Genomic DNA, 22862 nt, shown 5'->3' with positions numbered 1-22862 from the left:
TATTTTAAAACTCAATTTTAATAAAATTGAGTTTCAATCAAAAAACTCAATTGGTAGAAAATCGAGTATGGTACGATCAAACTTTAAAAAAAAAAAAATTGCATGGAACTCAAGTTCTTAGAGCTCGAGTTCCATACCTATAGCAGCGTTTAAGAAGACCTATAATGGCGTTTTAAGCCCTATAGCGGCGTTTTCATACAATTTTTTGTTTTTATAAATTTGATCGCCCCATACCAGGTTCAGTGAGCCCTATAATTGCGTTTTAAAGTTCTATAGCGACGTTTTCATGCAATTTTTTGTTTCTATAAGTTTCATGCAATTTAAATGGAACTCGAGTTCTATGCAATTTTTTTATTTTTTTAAGTTTGATCGGGTATAACTCGATTTTAAACTAATCGAGTTTCAAAATAGAGACACGAACCTATATAGTTTCAAAACAGGGGCATACTGCCAAATATTTTTAAAAATAGGGGTAAAAGGCTAGAATCCCCTAAACTCTTTCTCCAAACATATATATATATATATATATATTTATTTATATAATGTAAGCTTTTTTTTTAATTTTTATTTTAAGAAACTAGTATAATGTAAACTAAATCAACATGAACTCACTATATTGTACATTTAAGTAATTTAGGCCATTTTCTATATTTAAAAAAAAAAAAAAAAGAGTAATTGAGACTCAAATAGGTGACCATTCGTGTTCACGGGTCGAGTTCATATCATTTCAAGTTATGGTATTTAGCTATTTATTAAACCTAACTTGTCTAATAAACATGTCAAGAATTTTCAACCCTAACACAACCCAACTACTTGACATAACACGTTTAACCCGTTTAATTAACAAGTTATATAAATGTCAATACAAACTAGCCTCTAAGCACAGACTCTTTTATTTTTTGGGTAAAATTTAATAATTTGCATCAATTATAATTTGAGATTACTACATTTTTCAATTACAAAATGCCCAGGGGTGTGATGAAAAAAATACCTAGGTATTTACAAAAAATACCTAGGTTTGGTGAGTGTTATGCATTTATGGATGAAATATTTTTTTCATCACACCCCTAGGTATGATATTTACAAAAAAAAAAAAAAAAAATGGTCTTTAACAACTACTTCATAGATTGACTACCACTTCGCTCACCAAAATTCATCCAATGTGTCTGCTATGCAATCTAACAAAATTGTTGATATGTCACCCTAAAAAAATACAAAAAAAAAATAAAGAGTAAGGCTTAAATGTAAGAAAAACAATAGACAAAAATAATTTGAGGAAGAGAGAGCATCACTTAGAACATATACACTAAAATAATTAGTCAAACCTGATAACCACAAAAGACAAAAATATATATTATTCCCATTCTTTAAAAAAGACTCATTAATTAGAGAAAACATTAAATACTTATCAAACCAACCAAATAAAAGAAAAAAAAAATGTAGAAGAGCAAGACTTAGGTACAGTACTTAGGTGTTGTACCTTAGGTTCTTCTTTTAAGATTCTGTCATGTGAATTTTTTTCTCATGGAAAAGAAATGTATTTTTTAATTAAGTAGCCACATGACAGAATTTTAAGACGAGAACCTAAGGAACAATACCTAAATTACTATACCTAAATTTTATCTAATGCAGAATATCCACACCTAGTGAGAATGTGCACGTTCCTTGAAGTTACACATTGATGCTATGAATGCTATAATTTTAGTTACAAATTGATGCATGATGGTGCCAATTAAGTACCTACAATTGTGCTCTCTACGCACCGAATTTATTGGACATGATAAGTGTGAAATGCTTAAACTTGACTAGCCTCTAAGCGTGCGCTCACGCGTGTGCTTAGAGGCTCTTCTATTTTTTGGGTAAGGGTTAGTTTATCGCATTTATTATTGTAACGATCCAAGGAAAAGTACTAACCACATCTGCGCTATACTTCTAGTTATTAATAAAGCCTAGATCTACCCAATAAATACCCGATGTGAGACTCGTCACACACCTACACGCATCACACAATCAATCAAATTGGGGCATTACAATCTCCTCCACTTAAATCCCTAACGTTCTTGTTAGGGCCCACTTTGTGGGCAGTGTCTCTAAGCCCACACGGGGTTACCGGGACGACTCTAATACCATATGTAACGACTCAAGGAAAAGTGCTAGCCACATCTGCGCTATACCTCAAAAGGGCTAGTCACAATTGAAGCTTCTTGTAGTTGTTAATAAAGCCCAGATCTGCCCAGTAAATACCCGATGTGGGACTCATCACACACCCATACGCATCACACAATCAATCAAATTGGGGCATCACAATTATAATTTGGGATTACTACATTTTTCAATCATAAAAAAACCTAGGGGTGTAATGAAAAAATTATTTCATTCACAAATGCATAACACTCACCACACTCTTAGGTATTTTTTTCGTCACACCCCTAGGTATTTTGTGATTGAAAACTGTAGTAATCTCAAATTATAATAAATGCAATAAATTAACCGTTACCCAAAAAATAGAAAAGCCTCTGAGCACACGTGTGAGTGCGTGCTCAGAGGCTTGTAGGTATATTTAAGGGTGTAGGTTTTTACCCCTAAAAGTTAGTCTATTATTTAGAAGCAATTTTCACCACAATTTTTAAATTTTATCTTTAAAGATAACTTCTCCAATATCATTCTTGTTTTTGCAAATTTGCATATATGGCAATTGCTTACAAAATCATCAAATGTGCAGTGACAGGCACAAAAAAGGACAATATTAAATTTCATATGGTAGGATATTTACAAAAAATGTTTTTTAACAACTACTTGATAGATTGACTACCACTTCACTCACCCAAATTCATCAAATGTGTCTATTATGCAATCTAACCAAATTGTTGATATGTCCCCCTAAAATAGTAAGGCTTAATGTAAGAAAAACAACAGATAAAAATAATAGGAGGAAGAGAGGACACCACTTAAAACACATACACTAAAATAATGAGTCAAACCTAATAACCAAAAAAAAAAAAAAAAAAGACAAATCAATATATATCATTCCTATTCTTTAAAAATAGTCATTAATTAGAGAAAATACTTAAACACCCATCAAATTGACCAAATAAAAGAAAAGAAAAGATTAAAAAAGATAATGATATGGAAAGAATAAGGATAACAAAGTGTGGTCCTATTTTATAAGCACTATTTTACGTGAGAGTTAAAAGTTTTTTTTTTTTTCTAAGTTAGCAGTCATCTAAATTAAAAAATAATATATATCAATGATGACTTAATAGAATTCAATGACGACTAAACTATAACTCCATAGAATTCAATGACTACTAAACTAGATGACCAAAAAAAAAAAAAAGACGAAATGGTGATGAATTGCTAGTTTGAGGGCTAAGAAAGCAACATGAACTTCATCAAGAAGGAGCTCCAATATGGGTAACAAAGAAGCATGGGCAAAAATAGCATTTCGATAATCTTTTTTTTTTTTGGTTAAAAGACGATTTTATAAAACTTAAAGCATTACATCTAGATTAGTACAGACTCTGTTAAAGAAAACACCATTACAATCATCCTCCAAAGCCTTAGCTAAGTCCATAGGCGGACTTGAAAACAACATGTATTCTAGTTCTTGGACAGCCCCTAGTCTAGCCATCAGATCCGCGCATCGATTAGCCTCGCAGTAGCAATGCTTCAACTGAACTTGCTGAAATCTGGTCATCAACTGCCTACAATCGTCCAAAATGGGAGATATAATCTGATTTACATAAGCAGAATTCTTAATGACATCCACAATCACTTTGGCATCTATCTCAACAATAAGACAAGAGATATTCAAACTACTACACAGCAAAAGACCATCCCTCAGCCCCCACAATTCAGTAGCAAAATTGTTAGTTGCTCCTACATGCCTAGTGAATCCAGCAACCCAATTCCCATGCTCATCCCTCACTACCCCTCCAAATCCCGCCCGCTCCATACACCCAATAACCGAGCCATCAGTGTTTAATTTTTTCCACCCTAAGGGCGGCTTCTCCCACCTGATTCTCTTGCTAACTCTACAGACTGGGTTATGTGGAGATGAGACACAAAACATAAACTCAGCAGCTTGATTAGAAATCTCCCTATACAGGTTCAGATTTGGGCTCTTCCTATTAAAAACAAAAGAATTCCTACTCTTCCAAATGCACCACACAGCAAAGTTAAACATGATTCTCCAAGGAGGCTTCCCTTGGATAAGACTACATCTCACTTTCCCATTATTTTGCAGCCACTTATGCAGATTACTCCTCCAAAAATCACTATTATCTCCCTTCACACCTAGCTGATTCCATATTTGCTTTACCCTTGGACAATCTCTAAAGGCATGCAATATGGTTTCCGGCTCTCTCAAGCAAACGGGACACCCTTCATCATCCCCAAATCCTCTTCTAGCAAGGCAAGTTTTAACTCTTATGCTATTATGAACACATCTCCATAGGAAAGTCTTAATTTTAGGGAGTGTATCTAATTTCCAAATCCAATCAGCATCTATAATTCCCACATCATCCACATCCCTAGCAAAGGAATAGGCACTTTTAAGATCAAAACAACCTCTAGCATTACCTCTCCATCCTAACCTATCCATTCCTCCATCCCCTAAGGAAATAGGAATGGCTTGGATGATCGATTTAATTTCAGTTGTAAGCTCAAAGGGAATTCAATTCCAATCCCAACCTCCACTTACCAAAACATCTTTAATCTTCCATTGGCTTGCTCCACGGTTTAAAAGACCATGAATGAGGCTACAGATAGGACATTTACATTTCCAATTGTCCAGCCAAAAGCTGAGAGTACTGCCTCTATAAACCACCCACATGCTGCCTTTGTTAAATGTTTCCCTACCCTTCTTGATGGCTCTCCAAATTTGAGAACAAGGCAGCCTATCCATATTAACAGCATTTAATCTCCTGTTACTGCAATATTTTCTTTTTAGCACTCTCACTCACAAAGCATCACCTTCCGTATGAAACCTCCAATTTAACTTGGCAAGGAGAGCAGTGTTTCTACCCTTCGCTTCTTGCAGACCCAGCCCACCTTCTTCTTTAGGATTTGTTACTTTCTGCCAGCCAACCCAATGAATTTTCCTAGTAGTCTCTGATGAATCCCACAGGAAGTTTTTATTAACCCAGTCTATACCATCCAAGATTCTTCTCAGTAAGGAAGTGCCTTGCATGACGTAAGAAGGGATTGTTGACGAGGATGCTTAAATCAAAATAGCCCTGCCAGCCAAAGAGAGCATGTTAGCTTTCCACCCAGCCAATTTTTGCTTAACTCTATCCAAGATAAAATTAAAGTCTTGAGTGGTGGCACCCGGATGTTTGATGGGAAAACCAAGGTATTTGCTAAGAGAGGCCGTGGAAGCAAAACCAAGAATATCACATAGTGATTCTCTTGTATCCTTATCCACATTAGGAGAGAAACACACTCTAGATTTGGTAATGCTCACTGATTGTCCCGACATGCTACAAAAATCATCTAGAACATCTCTAATAACAGCACACCTCCTCCCATCTGCCCTCCCAAATAACACTAAATCATCCGCGAAAAATAAATGCGAAAAGGATGGCCCACTTTGAGAAGCCATAACAGGCTGCCACAAATTTGCCTCACATTTTTCTTGGATAAGTTGGCCAAGGAAGTCCATACACAAAATAAACAAATATTGGGAGAGTGGGTCTCCTTGCCTAATCCCTCTCGATGGATAAATGGGGTCTAAGGCTTCTCCATTCACCAAGATTGAGGTTGAAACTGTAGAAACGCAACTCATAATAAGATCAATCAGATCAGCGGGCAAATTGGCTCTAATAAGCATACCTCTTATAAAGCTCCACTTAAGCTTGTCATACGCTTTCTCTAAGTCCACTTTAATGGTCATATACCCTACTTTCCCCTTTTTTTTGCTAAGGGTATGAACAATTTCCTGCACAATGATTGCATTGTCAATGTCTTTCCTCCCCGGAACAAAGGCAGCTTGAAGAGGGGATATAAGTTTCTCCAAAAAAGGCCTAAGTCTAGCAACAATAATCTTTGTAATCACTTTATAGACTGTATTGCATAAACTAATAGGCCTATAGTTACCCAACGTCTCCGGTCCTTGAATCTTTGGAATAAGGACAACGTGAGCCCTATTCAAGAACTCTGGAACTTTCCTCTCAGCAAAGACTTTCTTCACCAAATCAATCACAGAATTGCCAACAATCAACCAAAATCTATGAAAAAACCCCGCATGCAAGCCATCCGGTCTAAGGGCCTTAAAAGCCTTTAGAGACCACAAGGCATTTTTAATCTCCTCCACCGAAGCATCCCCACTAATACTCACCCTTTCCTCATCCGACAATTTTCCTTGCCATATAGTGGTAAAAGGAATCGACCAAGATGCACTAGAAAGAGAGGATGAGTACACTTCATTGAAACCACTCCAAATGACATTTTTAATAGCATCTTCTTCATACAGCCACTCCCCTACTGGATTTTTAATAGCCAAAATCTGGTTTCTTTTTCTCCTAACCAAAGTAAACACATGATAGAAGGCAGTATTTCTGTCTCCTTGAATAGCAGCAACAATAGAGAATAGATGTATAGAGAATCCATGTTGGTCCCATAATGTACGTGTTGGTGATGAATCAATTGATGCTAATTTTATGACTAACAAATTAAAAAAGAAAAAGAAAAAAGGAGTCACATAATACCACGTAGAGTCACACTTAGTGACAAAATATAATAACAAAGGAAACTCACACAATACTACGTAAGAACCCAAATACCAAGTGAAACTGAGTTCCCAATGCCTTTCTTATACAAACAACAAAGTACAACCCGGAAAACCAACATAAAAAATTACAAAGACCCATCAACATTTTAATATTTTTCATTATACAAACAACAAAGTACAACCCAAAAAACCAACATAAAAAACTACAAAGACACAAATGTAGAGAAGAATGAAGTCGAATAGTACTGAACTCAAAGCCTACACATTAGTGAAGAGTCATTCAAAATGAAACATCTTTTAATAGCGTCTTGTGAAGGCCTGTAAAATAATAGACCAAAAAATATCCACTAAATCTCGAAATAACAATAAGCAAAACATGGCCAAATAGAGAGAGAAATTGAAGTGAGAAATGTAGAAATAAAAAAGTGAGATGAGAGAGAGAGAGGGCTGAGATTTGATTTGAGAAAGAGCTTACCTCAAATCTACCTGTTGTTGTTGTTATTTGTAGTAAAATCTGAAGCAAAGAGGTGGGTGAGAGAAGTTTCTAAACAATGATGATAATGGTGAAAAGAAGATTAACATAGAGTTGAGAGAATGACCAAATAGAGAGAGAAATTGAAGTGAGAAATGTAGAAATAAAAAAGTGAGATCAGAGAGAAAGAGAGAGAGGGTTGAGATTTGATTTGAGAAAGAACTTACCTCAAATCTATTTGTTATTGTTGTTGTAGTGAAATCTGAAGCAAAGAGATGGGTGAGAAGAGTTTCTTAACAATGATGATAATGGTGAAAAGAAGATTAACATAGAATTGTGAGAATTAGAGCGAAGTTGTTGTTCGTTCATGGTTGTTGGGGGAGGACAAAGCTGTCTTTGTATTTTTTGTTTTTGTTTTCTTTTTGTTTTTAATTTTTTAATGTCAAAAATGGTTTGGGCTTTTGTGAGTCTGACTCTTCTGTCTCCAAACTAGAACCATAGGACATGAGTTGACAACTTGGACTTCAACTATCAACATCAACTGTCGACCGACGTTGGGAAACAAAGGCTTTTTTTATTTTTTATTATTAGACTGAAATCATTAAAATAATAATGATGAAAATTCAAAAAATACCCACTGAATTTTAGGTCATAAATTCACAATCAACCAACCCCTTGTTGTTTTAAATTTTTAATTATTACTTTATTAGAGTCAAACTTTGAGAAATTAAGTCAAATAACAAAAGAATGAGTTTGACAAAAAAAAATGTTATGACCTACTGAACACATTATTCATTTTAATGATTTTTTTTTTTTTTAAGAATATGAAATAAATCATTTTAGAGTAAAGCTTAATAAAAATTATTATAAGATTCGAAACACCAAACATAAACTAAAAAAAATTAATAAAACTTAACAACTGTAGGGACACAATTTCTAACGACCCAAGGATGGGCTCGTATATAAAGGGGTTCAAACAATACGATTTGTAGAGAGTGGGCTTAGAAAGGCTTGACCTTGGTCGTCGGGCAGCGATTTAGTCATGGTTTTTCATGGGAGCCCATACGAAGGTGAGTTTGGCCTGAATGACTGAGCCTTACACGGGTGTGGCGTGAAGATCTATCTCCTCGGAATTAGTCCGAGGAGAGTCTCGTCCTAGCCACCCTTCTTTTTTATGAGTTCGTTCTTCTCCCTTTTTCTCTCCCTTCTGGGCCTCTCTCTGTTAATGCAGCAAGCTTCCCTTTTATACTAGTATTTCCTTCCCGTTCTTCACCTACGTGTCCGTTTCTCCTTGTTCTGGGTGGTTACTTATCTTGTCAATCCTCACGTCAGAGTGGTTGGGGATAGCTGGATAGCAGGATATGAGTATGGGTTTGTCAGACGCTGGGCTCCACATTAAGGTGCTAGCAGCCTTCTCCCTTGTGCTGTTCCTGTGCTGAATCTGTCCTTTTCTTCCAGCGTTTCTGTGGGATATTGGACGTAAAGTCGTCCTCGGCCACATTCTTGGGCCTTCGAGGAGTTTCCATTCCGCGTCCTTGACAGTAGGGCTCCTCGGCTTGGACTTTGGGCCCTTAATACAAAGTGGGCTGGGACCTCAGATCTTGGGCCCCACAACAACAATATTAATATAAGAACAATCCAAAACACCAAAAAAGCGTAAACTAAAAAAAAATTAATAAAACTTAACAATGATTAATTGAAACAATATTAGGATAAAATTTCGTTTTCGATAATCTATTAAGGTTATTTTTTTTGTAGAAATTATAATTTTGGCCATCCAAAACATATTATCAAATAAACAATTATTAGCAAAATCTAAGAATTAAATTTCTATACATGCATTGTTATAAAATAATAATAATAAAAATAAAATTGCAAAAGTTAAAATTTGTCACCTATCCGATTATTTTTGTTTGGCTAACCTTTACTTTTCTTTAAACAAATGGCATTATAGAGTACTTCTAATACAGCTATTAAGAGTACTTTGTCCACCACAAAGGATTAGAAAATAAACAAAAATTAGTAAAGTCTCATAGTTTAACATCTAAATTGAGCACTATAAAAAATCATGATATGTAACAAAATAAATACCAAATTATCCAAATCATGCTATGTAATAGAATAATATTATATTTTTATGTGCTATATTTAATTCTTTAGAACGCAATATGATAACATTTAACAATCAAAGAAAAATAAAAAAATAAAAAAACAATAACAACAATTTAAAAAACAAAACTAAATCGCATTAACCCAAAATAGAGTTTTAAAGAATATAAAAAATTATCAACCTAAAGTAAAGATGCAAGAAAAAAAAATCCACCAAAATATAGAGAGAGAGAGAGAAAGGGAGAGAGAGAGTACCATTTTTTTTGTGAGAGAAAACTATGCATAGAATAGAAAAAATAGTGACAAATTTATAATAAGAGGGTGTGAATAAGAAGAGACAAAAATAAAGGAAGATGAAGGGAAAGAGAAAGAATGATATTAATGTAGAGGGTAGTGGGGAGATGAAAAGGTAAGGGAGGTAGAAAAATTGAAGAAGTAGTGGGGAGATGAAATGGTAAGGGATAGAGAAAGGTTGGAGAAGTGTAAATATTAAAAAAATAAATATTAAAAATAATTATAGGAAAATTGAAAAAAAAAAAAAAAAAAAAAAAAAACCCTAAAGCTTAAAAGGATTCAATTTTTTTTTTCTTCTTTCCTTTAAGCTGAAAAGGCTCACACAAAACCCTAAAATTGAACTGAAAAGGTTTTGAGTTGGACTTGATAGTGGAACTAAATAAATAAGAGGTGGATTTGATTAATTATACAGATTTATTGTAGGGTGATAGTAGAAGTAAATAAATAAGTAGTGAGCTGGATTTATTATAGAGTGATAGTGGAAGTAAATAAATAAGTAGTGGGCTGCATTTATAGGGTTGAAAATTGTAAAAATCATTTTAAATTTGTAGGAAAAATTATATTTAAAATAATAACAAAAATGACGTGGATGCTAATGTAGCGTAACGTGAAAGCAGCAGTATTTAACGTTACGCTTCAGCTTTTAGTAATATATATAGATATAGATTGGGTTCCCTAAATCCATTATACACATTTAAGGATTAAAACTCAAGAAAACTTTTAAGGATTAAAACATTTCCAAAAGAAGATTTTGTTTAGAAATGATTGTCCCATTGTTAAAGACCATTTGATAAGGATGTTGATAATGTGGACAAAGATTTTTTTTTTTTTTTTTTTTGAGAATAGTGGACAAAGTAGTTACTAATGAATATTTAGAAATAAAAGTTTAGAATGCATTCCCTAAAACATAAATGAATATTTCGAAATAAAATTTTAGAATGCATTCCCTAAAACATAAATAGATGACATAACCTCATCAAAAAATTCTAAAACATAAAAACCAATTTGAAAACAAGAAAATGACAATGCTAATCTTCTACCCTATTTGACTTCAAATTGAACAATTGAACTGAACTAGGCATACTCCAAATCCCAGAGTAGCTGATCATCAATGGCGGTGAAATTTGCATCATCAAGGCGCTTCCGAGTTTTGATTGACTGGACTGGTCCCCAGCCATTTTCGGTTTTGTCCAAGTTCACAACCACAACTCTTGCTCTCCTTGCCCATCCAGCCAGACCATAAGCATGGTGTCCAAATCCTCCACCGTAACAGAGTTGCAAACCAAATAGTTCAGCACAGTAGTCATTGATGTGATCATGGCCAACAATAAGAGCCTTCACATCTTTTGCACCAGCCAAGGATGTGAATAAGCCAGAGTTCACAGAAGGACTGCTAACACCTTCTTGTTGCACACCAACTTTTTTCGACAACATACTACTGTTAAATTCTGGCGGAGGAATGTGAAGGAATGTAAGTGCAGGTGCAGCTACTCTCAATTTTAGGGCCTCTGCATCGGCCATGTATTCTTGCTGCAATGAAAAAAATGAGAAAAATTTTGTTAATGCACAAATTTTTCATTTAGACAAAAGCTAAACTCTTATTGTTTTCAAATGACACAAAAACAAAAGATAAAAAGCATAGTAATCCTTGTATCAGTAATAATTAATTGAATGCATCTTATATGAGTTAAGTACCTGAAGCCTTTTAGAAGTCTGTAGGAGCAAAAATTGTTGAGAGTTTTTGACCCAATCATAGCCATATACAATTCGATGAACCTCCGACGGCCCTGGCGATGGAAAATCTCTATCCGCACAGCAGTCTGCATTATTGCCACTGTCTAGGAAGTAGAGATTGAGGGCCGATTTGTTTTCAAACTTAGAGCCCTCAGCTCCACCAACTTCCAGGTTATAGTTTCCAAAACCTTCAATATAATCAGCACTCTCAGGATTAAATTTAGACAGTGTGTTCTTTAACGTAGCCGTATATTTCATTACGTCTTCCCTTGAGAGTGAAGACTCATCATCATGGTTTCCCATAATGACAGCCCATGGGATGTTGGATGCGATTGCTGGTGCAAATGCATCACTCAGAGACTTCTTTGGATTGTGACAGTCGAACCCATAGATATTATCTCCTGTTGCACGTAATCAAATACTTCAATGGTTAGAACATCATGATTAAAAAGCTTAAGAAAGTGAATTTGTGACTAAAAAAAAAAAGACTGCATTTTGTATTGTTATATGCCCCCAGTCTCAAAAAGTAAAAAGAACCAAATTCTATATATAGCATCCTATGTGTAGGGACGTAAACTAGCCGACTTTTGACAAGAATTGAACGTTCAAGCTCTGGCTCTATGAGAAAAGAAAGAATTGGGAAAAACTGAATTACTTTGATTAATTTACTTTGTGTCTTTATATACATCACCAAGTCCAACTAGGAACGAGAAACAGAGCACTGAGCACTGAGCTAAGCTAACAGATCCTAACAACTTCTCTCACGTGTAAGTAACCAACCTACTCACGTGTGATTACTAATGGAAGAAAGTAAAAACTAAACTACAAGTCGTATATTGCTAATGAAAACAAATACAGCTACTAAACGACAAGAGCTTCAGATATGACTTCTTGAACTTCTGCTATACATGTTGAGCCGTGCTTCTTCTGCTCCAATTGCTTGCTCTGTTCTAAGTGTTTGCCTTGATCTTGATACTCCCCCTCAAGATGGACTGTAGGTTGATAAATGTTGATGAGTCCCATCTTGGATAAAAGCTTTGAAAACTGTTTATGGCTCAAAGCCTTAGTGAGCAAATCTGCTAATTGGGATTGAGTTCTAACATGGATAAGTTTGATAACTTTCTCCAACACTTTATTCCTTACAACATGGCAGTCAATTTCTATGTGTTTCGTTCGTTCATGGAAAACAGGATTGGAACCTATGTGGAGTGTTGCCTGGCTGTCACAGAACAACAAAGCTTATCTGCTGTGATTAACCTGAAGATCCTTTAGCAAATAAAGAATCCAAACTATCTCACAAGTTGAAACAGCCATAGCCCGATATTCTGCCTCTGCTGATGGTCTGGAAACAGTGGATTGTTTCTTTGATTTCCAAGAAACTAATGAGTCTCCAATGAATATACAATATCCAGTAACAAATCTTCTGGTATCTGGACATGAAGCCCAGTCAGAATCTGTAAAACCTTTTACATGCAACTCTGAATTTGCTGAGAAGAAAATGCCTTTACCCGATTCATTCTTCAAGTACTGCAAAACCTTAAGTGCTGCCTCAAGGTGTGGTTTTCTTGGTTTAGCCATAAATTGGCTTAGTTTGTGGACTGCAAAGGTGAGGTCAGGTCTAGTGATGCTTAGGTACAGCAACCTTCCCACCAATCTTCTATATTGCCCTGGATCATCAAGTAATAAACCTTCATGTTTGCGGAGCTTCAAACTTTGATCCATAGGAACTTTTACAGGTTTGCACCCAAGAAGCCCTGCATCCTCCAAAATCTCAAGAGCATACTTCCTTTGACATAGGGAAATGCCTTTTTCTGTCCTAGCTACTTCCAAACCAAGAAAATATCTCAATGCACCCAAATCCTTCAGCTAGAATTTCTGATTCAACATCACCTTAAATTGATCAACTTGCCCCTTATCATTGCTTGCTATGAGAATGTCATTAACATATACTAACAAAGCAATGAATGAATCTCCTTGTTGCCTAGTGAAGAGTGAGTAGTCAGCCTTAGATTGAGTAAACCCAAGTTGAGTCAATGTGTTTGAGAACTTAGAAAACCATTGTCTGGAGGCCTGTTTAAGTCCATAAAGTGACTTATTTAATCTGCATACAAGTTGTTCTCCATGCTCCCCCTTGCTGTGAAAACCAGGTGGAAGAGCCATGTAGACTTCTTCATGCAAGTCACCATGAAGAAAGGCATTATTTACATCAAGTTGGCTAAGGAACCAGCCTTTCACAGCAGCCACTGCAAGTACACACTTCACAGAAACCATTTTGGCAACAGGGCTAAAGGTTTCAAGGTAATCTAAGCCCTCCTTTTGAGTAAACCCTTTTGCAACCAACCTTGCTTTGTATCTTTCAATAGCCCCATCAGCCTTATACTTAATCCTATAAACCCATTTGCATCCTATAGGATGTTTATCATGAGGCAAAGGAGTGACAATCCAAGTATTATTGGCTTCCAAGGTAGCAATCTCAGCATTCATGGCATCTTGCCACTTAGGATCAGTTGCAGCTTGTGAAAAATACTTAGGTTCTGTGTTGGTACAAATTGAGCAACAAAAGGATTTGTAGGTAGGAGATAAAGTAGCATAAGAAAGATAAGAAGAAAGAGGATGGGAAGTGCCTGACTGGGACTGATTGGAGATGATGGTTGATGAAATTTGGTTGCAATGATAAGCCTTAAGGTAAGATGGAGGTTTAGGTACCCTATTAGACCTTCTAGGAGCATCAGTAAGCACAGCTAGAGTAACAGAAACAGCATGATCAAGAACATCAGTAGCAACATGATCAAAAACATCAGGAAATGCTTGATCATCTAAGTCAAGATCATGATGAATCTGAACAAAAGAATCAACATTGACAGGTGATATAGGATCAAGCAAGGCATGAGGGATGGAAGGAATGCTAGGCAAAGGAATTAAGGCAGATGAAGGAAGAGGAGTGTGTGAAGTAAAAGGAAACACCTTTTCATGAAAGATGACATCCCTAGAGATGAAAATAGAGTGAGATTGAAGATCAAGCAGCTTGTAACCCTTGATATTGAACGGGTATCCTAAGAAAACTGACTTCCTAGCTCTAGGGGTGAACTTGAGTTTATGTGGATTGACATTAGTAGCAAAGCAAATGCAGCCAAAGGTCCTGAGGTGAGAGTAAGAGGGGATTTGATTGAAAAGCACCTCATAAGGAGACTTATTTTGCAGAAAAGGAGTAGGAAGTCTATTGATCAAATAGACAGCTGTGAGGATGCAATCACCCCAGAAAACAAGAGGAATGTTGGACTGAATTTGCAAGGCCCTAGCTGTTGCAAGAATGTGCTGATGTTTCCTCTCCACAACTGAATTCTGTTGTGGAGTGTAGACATAGCTTTGTTGATGAATAATGCCATTAGAGGTGTAAAAATCAAACATGTTAAACTCTAAAGCATTATCAGTTCTAATGGACTTAATAGGGGTTTGAAATTGAGTATGGACCATTTTGTAGTATGAAACAATCAAAGGCCTAACTTCAGATTTAGCTTTCATGAGGAAAACCCAAGTGGCTCTTGATGCATCATCTACAATTGTAAGAAAGTATTTATGTCCAGCAGTAGTAGGAATGGAAAATGGCCCCCAAACATCCATGTGAACAAGATCAAATGAATGAATAGCTCTTTTATTTTCAAAAGGAAAGGGTAGCCTCTTTTGCTTTGCCAAAGGGCATACAATGTAGTCTTTGGTACAACAATTTTGCAAGAAAGGAAAAAGATGACCTAAAGCATGAACTTTCATATCATATGGATGTCCTAGCCTAGAATGCCATAGAGAATACAAGTTGCCATGAGAAACATAAGAGGAAAAGGCAGTGAAAGAACTAGACTTATTCTTGAGAAGAAAATCATCAAGAGACTTGGAAGCATGAGAAAGGCTAGATGCTTGTAACAGATAGAGTCCATCATGCATTCTGCCTATTCCAATCGTGTTCCAACAGGTAAGGGCCTGTATAAAACAATAGTTGGACAGAAATACAAGACAAAAGGGTTGAGATTGAGTCAAGGCACTAACAGATATCAAGTTAAAAGAAAATGAAGGCAATTAAAGGACATTTGTTAGGGTAATATGAGAGGAAAGCTTAATTGTACCAACATAAGTCACAAGTGCAGCCTCCCCATTGGGTAATTCAACCACAGAATGTGAAATTGCAGTAAAAGAAGTCAATAAATGCATTGAACAAACTATGTGATCTGTAGCACCAGTATCTATAACCCAAGTTTCAGCACCAAAAGCCTTTCTATTCACAACCTTAGCAGAAAAAACTGAATGAGGTGAACAAGGAACAGTACCTGCAACTGTATTGGATGGCAATGAAACGGTATTAACTTTGTGAGGCTCTTGAACTGTTGAAGTTTGGTGAGCTCCAATCAATGACAAAAGTTGGTGATACTAATCAAGAGTAAATGCAGGTGCTTGAGCAGTGACAAATTGATTATACTCAGTAGTTGGAGCCAAGCAATGCCCTTGAAACTGATTTGTAATAGGATTATGATCAGTATTAGAAGCCAAGTAATGGCCCTGGAACTGATTTGCAACAGCTGAAACTTGATGAGTCATCATATTCCTGTTCTTGAATTTGTAGCCAGGTGGAAAACCATGGAGTTTATAACATTTTTCCACAATGTGTCCCAACTTTTCACAGTGAGTGCACAATGGCCTTTCTTTTCCTTTTGGATTTATGCTTGAGCTCTTGGCAGCCAAAACCGTAGATTCAACTCTAACAGAATTAGTAACTGATCTTTGTATTTCCTCTTGGATAAACAAAGAATGAGCCTTATTAACAGAAGGCAGTGGATCCATGAGCAAAATTTGTGTTCTGACTTGAGAAAACACATCATTGACTCCCATGAGGAACTTTATTGTTGCTTCTTTGATTTGAAGATCCTTCAATCTCTGATTAACATTGCACACGCATTTGCCACAAGTGCATTGAGGAAACGGACTAAGATTCTAGAGCTGATCCCACAAGACCTTAAGCTGAGTGAAATAATCAGTGAGTGATTGTTCTCCCTGATGGAACTCAGCAATTTACTTCTGGATGTTGAAAACCTTGGTTCCATTTCCTTGACTAAATGTGTCTCGAAGCTCAGTCCAAATCTCAAAAGCAGTATCTCTGTAAATGATACTACCCTGAAGTTTTGGTGATACTGAGTTGATGATCCAAGTACCAACTATATTATCATCACGAATCCATGCTTGAACAGCCGTTGGTGAATTCACGAGTGGAGAAGAAATGGTTATAGAACCATCTATAAAACCAAGCTTATTTTTACCAATCAAAGACTTTCTCACTGATCTTGCCCAAGCAGAATAATTTTCTTCTCCAACCAAAGGTTGAGAAGTGAGAACAGCCCCTGGATTTTCTCTTGGATGTAAGAACAGGGGATCATTGAGATTATATGAGTCTTGCAAAGAAGATGAAGATTCAGTGGTAGAAGTATTAGCTATTGTGGCAGCCATTAAGGCAAAGAAAAAGCTTGAGAAGATTTTAAGAAAGCTTGAGAAAGCTTGAGAAGAGCAACAATGGTGGACGATGAAAGAGAAATTCCCAAATTTGTAAAACCCTAGAATTTCAAGCTTTCTAGGAGCTTTGATACCATATGAGAAAAGAAAGAATTGGGAAAAACTGAATTACTTTGATTAATTTACTTTGTGTCTTTATATACATCACCAAGTCCAGCTAGGAACGAGAAACAGAGCACTGAGCACTGAGCTAAGCTAACAGATCCTAACAACTTCTCTCATGTGTAAGTAACCAACCTACTCACGTGTGATTACTAATGGAAGAAAGTAAAAACTAAACTACAAGTCGTATATTGCTAATGAAAACAAATATAGCTACTAAACGACAAGAGCTTCAGATATGACTTCTTGAACTTCTGCTATACATGTTGAGCCGTGCTTCTTCTGCTCCAATTGCTTGCTCTGTTCTAAGTGTTTGCCTTGATCTTGATGCTCGACAACAAATAGAAGAAGAAGCGTCCTATGTTAGCACAAACGAATCCCATACCTGTGAAAACAATGAGATCGGGATTCTCAGCAAGGATCGTGCATTCGAGAAAGGCAGTGGTGTTGAGGTCAGAGCAATAAGGCTCTTGGCTCGGAAACACATCTTCACAAGTCGTGTTTTTGCCGTTTGCATAATGCATATCTGCCACTCGCAGTATCTTAAAGGTTCCATCTTTCCTAAAACGTAGTAGCATGTCAGCCAAGATGCCGATCGGGAACAAAATGAGACAGAGCAGTACTGCCTCCACAAAATTTGAAGAACAACCCACTTTCATTTTTCTTCTTTCTAAGCACTTCCTTTCTCTCTTATAAAACCCCAGTCCGAAAAATCTCACTTTGCTATGCTCTGTTCTGCTCTGCTGTGCTCCCTTTAAAAAGGTAAATAAATCGGTGGGAATGGTGATTTGAATGTTGTATACAGTATACTTCTTCATCGAGAATCTCTTCCTTATAGAATTCGAGATCATGGGAGATAAGAATATAAAGTATATTCTCTCTATAATATTGAACCTTATCGTTATCACAAAATTTTGAAAACAACAGATTTACACTGGATACGGAAGAAGAGAGAGAACGAATAGATGTGTTGTACCCGTTGGTGTTGATTTTTTTTTCTTTTTTTTTTCAAATATCTTTTTCCCTTTTATTTTTCTGTATGCCATTTGTGTTTTTATTTTACATTTTTACCGTTAGTTTTTGGTGCCGTTTGGATTCAGCGTTTTCCGCTGAATCCAAGGCTGTGTTTGGTTGCTGTAAAACGTTTTCCGGAAAATACATATTTTTTGGAAATGCTAATTTCCGAAAAAGGAAAATATTTCCATGTGTTTGGTTGCATTTCAAAAAATTTTCCGGAAAATATTTTCTGGTGTTTGGAAAAGAAGAAGGAAAACACAAATCCAAAAACACAAGCCACAACCTAGAAAAAAATCATCAACGATCGCGATCAACGTCGCGATCTTGCGTTCGCGAGATCGCAAATGACGCTTCGCGAGATCGCGCCGTCGATCGCGATCTCGATCCGGCGCGATCTCGCGAAGGCGAGATCGTGATCGACGGCGCAATCTCGTGAAGCGTCGATCACGGTCGTCGGACTGGAGCTCGCGAGATAGGCGTGGACTGGAGCTCGGAGTACGCCGGCGATCGTCGAATTGACTGGAGCTCGGTCTTCTCCTCTCGCGCTCTCTCTCTCTCTCTCTCTCTCTCTCTCTCTCTCTCTCTCTCTCTCTCTCTCTCTCTCTCTCCAGAAATACTTTGAAGTGAAAATGAGGGGAGAAAATCATTTTCGGGTCAAAGGTGGAAATATTGGTCAACCGGAAGTCATTTTCCGGAAAATATCATTTTCCGTGATAGCCAAACACGTGGGTTTTACGGAAAATGATTTCTGGAAACGGTTTTCACCCAATTCAAACACAGCCCAAGCTGCATTTTTCCTTTTTTTTTTTTTTTTTTTTTTTTTTTTCCTCACTTCACGTGTTCCAGGGACAATAAGCACTGTAGCGCACTGTAGCAGTACTGTAGCAGCACTGTTTATCACTGTTCACGCACTAAAAAATATTAAAAATGGGTCCCACAATACTATTCACACATTTAAAAATTATTTTGCTATAGTACTTTTAGTTTTCAGTTTTCAATTTCAGCAACAATAAGTAATATGTAATCTACTAGCTAATTTTGGTGTCAAATATAACTTTTTCTAAAAAATATAAAATGGTCTTCTAAACATATTTGTTTGGTTTTTAATATTTTAAAAATTGTTCTTAGAAATGGGAGCCAAACATATAAGGTCTGTTTGGTACATAAACTTAAACACATATTTTCAGTTTTTAAACAACATTATATCTATTTTCACATATTTTTTCACCCACACGTATTTCAAAAAAAACTGAAAACTATTGTTTAAACACACGTACCAAATGAGCCCATAATAATACAAAAATTATTATCTTAAAACTAGCTTCAAATTCAATTTTTTGAAAACTATTTTCACACTATTTTGAAAACAAAAACACAAATCTACCCACTAACAACTTGGGCTTTAGCAACCAACATCCTTCTTAAGTTGGTGTATTAGTCACATACTTGAATCCATGCATCAATTGGTTAGTCACGTAGTGGGAGCCGTGCATTGAAAGGAAAGATCGTCACTATATTACAAGTTCAATTGTGTATTGGGGTAAGGGTTCAACTGTAGTTTGGTATAAGGTACTGTGATTCTTTTACTTGTAACTGCTTGTTTTGATAATAGTGGATTCTTAAAAATGGTGACCTTAAATTTACCCGGTGGGGTTTTTGCCTTGAAAGTTTTCCCTATTCGTAAACAAATCACCGTGTCAAATTTATTTTTCCGCTGCATTTAACTTAGTTGATGATTTGTTTGTGCAACCACGCATATTGCATGTTAATTGACCTAATTAATTAACTTGGCTAATTAATTGGTTAATTTACCTTAAGGAGTCAATACATTCTTGGCCTATTACGGCATATAATACCACCCGCACACTACCATGAAGGGATAGGTGGTCGTTGATTTCATCGCGGAGTACACCAATATGGAAGGCCAGGGGGTAGAAGAGCACCCTCAATGGAGTATCCACATGAACGAATTGTCCAACAAGCAGGCTGGCGAAGTAGGTATAGTACTCCACTCCCCAGAAGGGAACGAGATCGAGTGCATGATTCGTCTCGACTTCCTTACGACCAACAATGAGGTGGAGTACGAAGCTTTAATGGCAGGATTGGATCTCACCAAAGCAGCAAGGGCCATAAGTATGGTTGTTTATTGCGATTCTTAGGTGGTCACAAGTCAGGTGAACAGTGACTACGAATGCAAAGGTGAACAGATGAAGAAATGTCTGGAGCAAGTAAGGAAACAGGTGGGCAACCTTTAAGGCAAGTTTGTTTAAATCTCAAGGGAAGAGAACAAGCAAGCTTACCGTCTTGCGAAGGCTGCATTAGCAAAACACATGCTCATCCCCAGTAAGGTACTTTCTTTTGTTCAACTTTCACCTTTGATAAATGGCGTCGATGTGCAGGAAATAGGCTCCGAAATCAACTGGACCACACCGATAGTTTCGTACTTGAAAGACGGCATACTACTTGACGGTAAAGAGGCTGCAAGAAAGCTGAAGGTTCAGGGGGCACGATTCGTACTAATAAAGGATGTCTTGTACAAAAAAGGCTTCTTCTGACCGTACCTAAGATGCCTCAGTTCCGAGGAAGTGGATTATGTTATGAGGGAAGTTCACAAAGGGATTTGCGAAAACCATTCAGTGTCACGGTCACTGGTGCATAAGCTGATTTAAGCAGGATACTATTGGCTTACCATGCAGAAGGATGCCCAAGCCTATGTCAAAGCCTGCGACAAATGTCAATGGTTCAGCAACAACATCAGACGGCCAACAAAAGAGCTCACCCCGATGACAGCTTCGTGTTCTTTTGCTCAATGGGGGTTAGACATCATGGGCCCATTCCCGACAACGACAAGACAATTGAAGTTCCTAATGGTCAATATAGATTACCTTACAAAATGGGTGGGAGCTGAAGCACTAGCCACCATCACGAAGAAGAACATACAAAGTTTCGTCTGGAGAAACATCATCTGTAGGTACGGGATCCCTAGAGTATTGGTCATGGACAACGGAAAACAGTTCGACAATGAGCCATTCAGAGATTTTTGCTCACAGCTGGAGATCAAGAATCACTACTCCTCACCCGCCTACTCTAAGGCTAACGGACAAGTTGAGGTCACGAACCGATCCTTACTCAAAATCATCAAGACTCGGGTCGAGGGGGCAAAGGGCATATGGTCAGGCAAACTGCTAAGTGTACCATGGGTGTACAGGACGACGACCAGAACACCTACAAGAGAGACACCATTTCGACTAGCATACGGGAGCGAAGCTATTATCCCTGTTGAAATCAAACTCACAAGTTATAGAGTGGAGAACCATGATGAGAGTAGAAACGACGAAGCCATGCGCCTACAACTTGACCTAGTAGACGAGGTTAGAGCAACAATTGCACAAAGGTTAGCACGATACCAAAACTTCATGGCAAAGCACTACAACTCCAGAGTCGTACACAGAGATTTCCAAGTTGGAGACCTTGTCTTGAGGAATGTGACGGGTGCCACAAGAGATCCCTCCTAGGGAAAGCAATGACCTAATTGGGAAGGACCTTACAAAATCACATCATGGCAGAGGAAATGCACCAACCACTTGGAGACGCTAGATGGACAGAATTGCATCATCCATGGAACACTGAGCACCTAAAGAAATACTACTAGTAGACGATGACATGCAGAACACCACTCCTCATTTCCAGTTTTTTTTTTTTAGTTAATTTTTATTATCTATAGTACTTTTTAGCCCAAATGGCAGCTTTTCCTTTTTTTAGAACGATTTTTGGCTTATATTTATCATAATAAGAGGAGTTATTTAGATAAACCATGCACATTTCTACAAAACTGTGTCTACAACTAAGTCCACAAATGGATGAAAGAATCCCAAGTGACGCTTCGATGTTTATTAGCATCCATGAGTGGACGGATGCATCCTGAAGGGATGCCTTGAAATATGTCCTTAAGAGGACAGACACATCCCAAAGGGTGCCTAGAAAAATACAAATCCTAAGAATGGACGGACACATTAATTAATGGACGGATACATCCCACGGGATCCATTGAAATTCTCATAAGCCCCATGGAGTGGACGGATACATCCAATAGACGCATCGAAATTTATATAAGCCCCATAAAGTGGACAAATATGTCTAAGAGATGCATCGAAATATATATAAGTCCCACAAAGTGGACGGATGCATCTCAGGGATTCATTAAAATTTATTAAAGTCCATTAGTGAACGGACACATCCCAAAGAATGCATAAAAATCTATACAAGTCCCATAAATGGACGGATACATCTCAAAAGATACATTAAGATTCATTAAAGTCCATTAGTGGACAAATGCACTGGATTTATTAGTGGATGTATATATTAAATTTTAACAAAGTCCATTGGTGGACAGACACATCCCAAGGGATGCCTTAAAATTTAAACAAGTCCATGAATGAACAGAAGAAAGTGACCCCACAGGGTACATTGAAATTATATATGGATGGACACATCCCACTTGAAAAAGAGACGGATCATTCCTAGATATAAATCTAAGCGAAAAGAAGCCAACAGGCATAAAATTGAAATCTCCTAGATGGAACGGAGGCAAATAAACTTAGAATCAAAAGCCCAAAAATATTAAAGTTATACAACCATTGTTTTCTACATGATTTCAATAATAAAATAAAAATAAAATTTCAAAATCTAAGGCTAGTCAACAGGGGCCTCCTCGTCCATAACCTTCTTATTACCAGCCGTCTTGGGCTCCTTAAAAGGATGGTTCTCATCCTCGACGGATTTAACCTATTCATCTTGTAGAGTGGCATCTCCATCAACTTGAGCGTCGGGAGTAGGGTTAGCCTCAAACAG

The 22862-nt window shown here is 37.0% G+C and overlaps 1 protein-coding gene and 1 long non-coding RNA gene across 2 annotated transcripts; both read right to left on the bottom strand.

Annotated features, from left to right (window-relative positions):
- Nucleotides 1-1144: 1144 nt before the first annotated feature.
- On the bottom strand, nucleotides 1145-7573 carry LOC115974922. The gene is made up of 3 exons (XR_004088035.1): nucleotides 7430-7573; nucleotides 7206-7274; nucleotides 1145-1203 (listed from the first exon to the last, which is right to left on the bottom strand). It is a non-coding gene; the product is annotated as an uncharacterized LOC115974922 (long non-coding RNA).
- Nucleotides 7574-10679: 3106 nt separating this feature from the next.
- LOC115962846 (probable inactive purple acid phosphatase 29) lies at nucleotides 10680-17653 on the bottom strand. Its single transcript, XM_031081722.1, has 3 exons — nucleotides 17380-17653; nucleotides 11301-11740; nucleotides 10680-11135 (listed from the first exon to the last, which is right to left on the bottom strand). Exons 1-3 carry the CDS (start codon nucleotides 17651-17653, stop codon nucleotides 10680-10682), a joined length of 1170 nt encoding a protein of 389 aa, XP_030937582.1.
- Nucleotides 17654-22862: the final 5209 nt, after the last annotated feature.

This window comes from Quercus lobata, chromosome 2 (assembly GCF_001633185.2).
Source record: "Quercus lobata isolate SW786 chromosome 2, ValleyOak3.0 Primary Assembly, whole genome shotgun sequence".
Classification (NCBI taxonomy): Eukaryota; Viridiplantae; Streptophyta; class Magnoliopsida; order Fagales; family Fagaceae; genus Quercus; species Quercus lobata.
The sequence above is the reverse complement of the archived record's forward strand: the minus strand, read 5'-3'. Positions and strand labels throughout refer to the sequence as shown.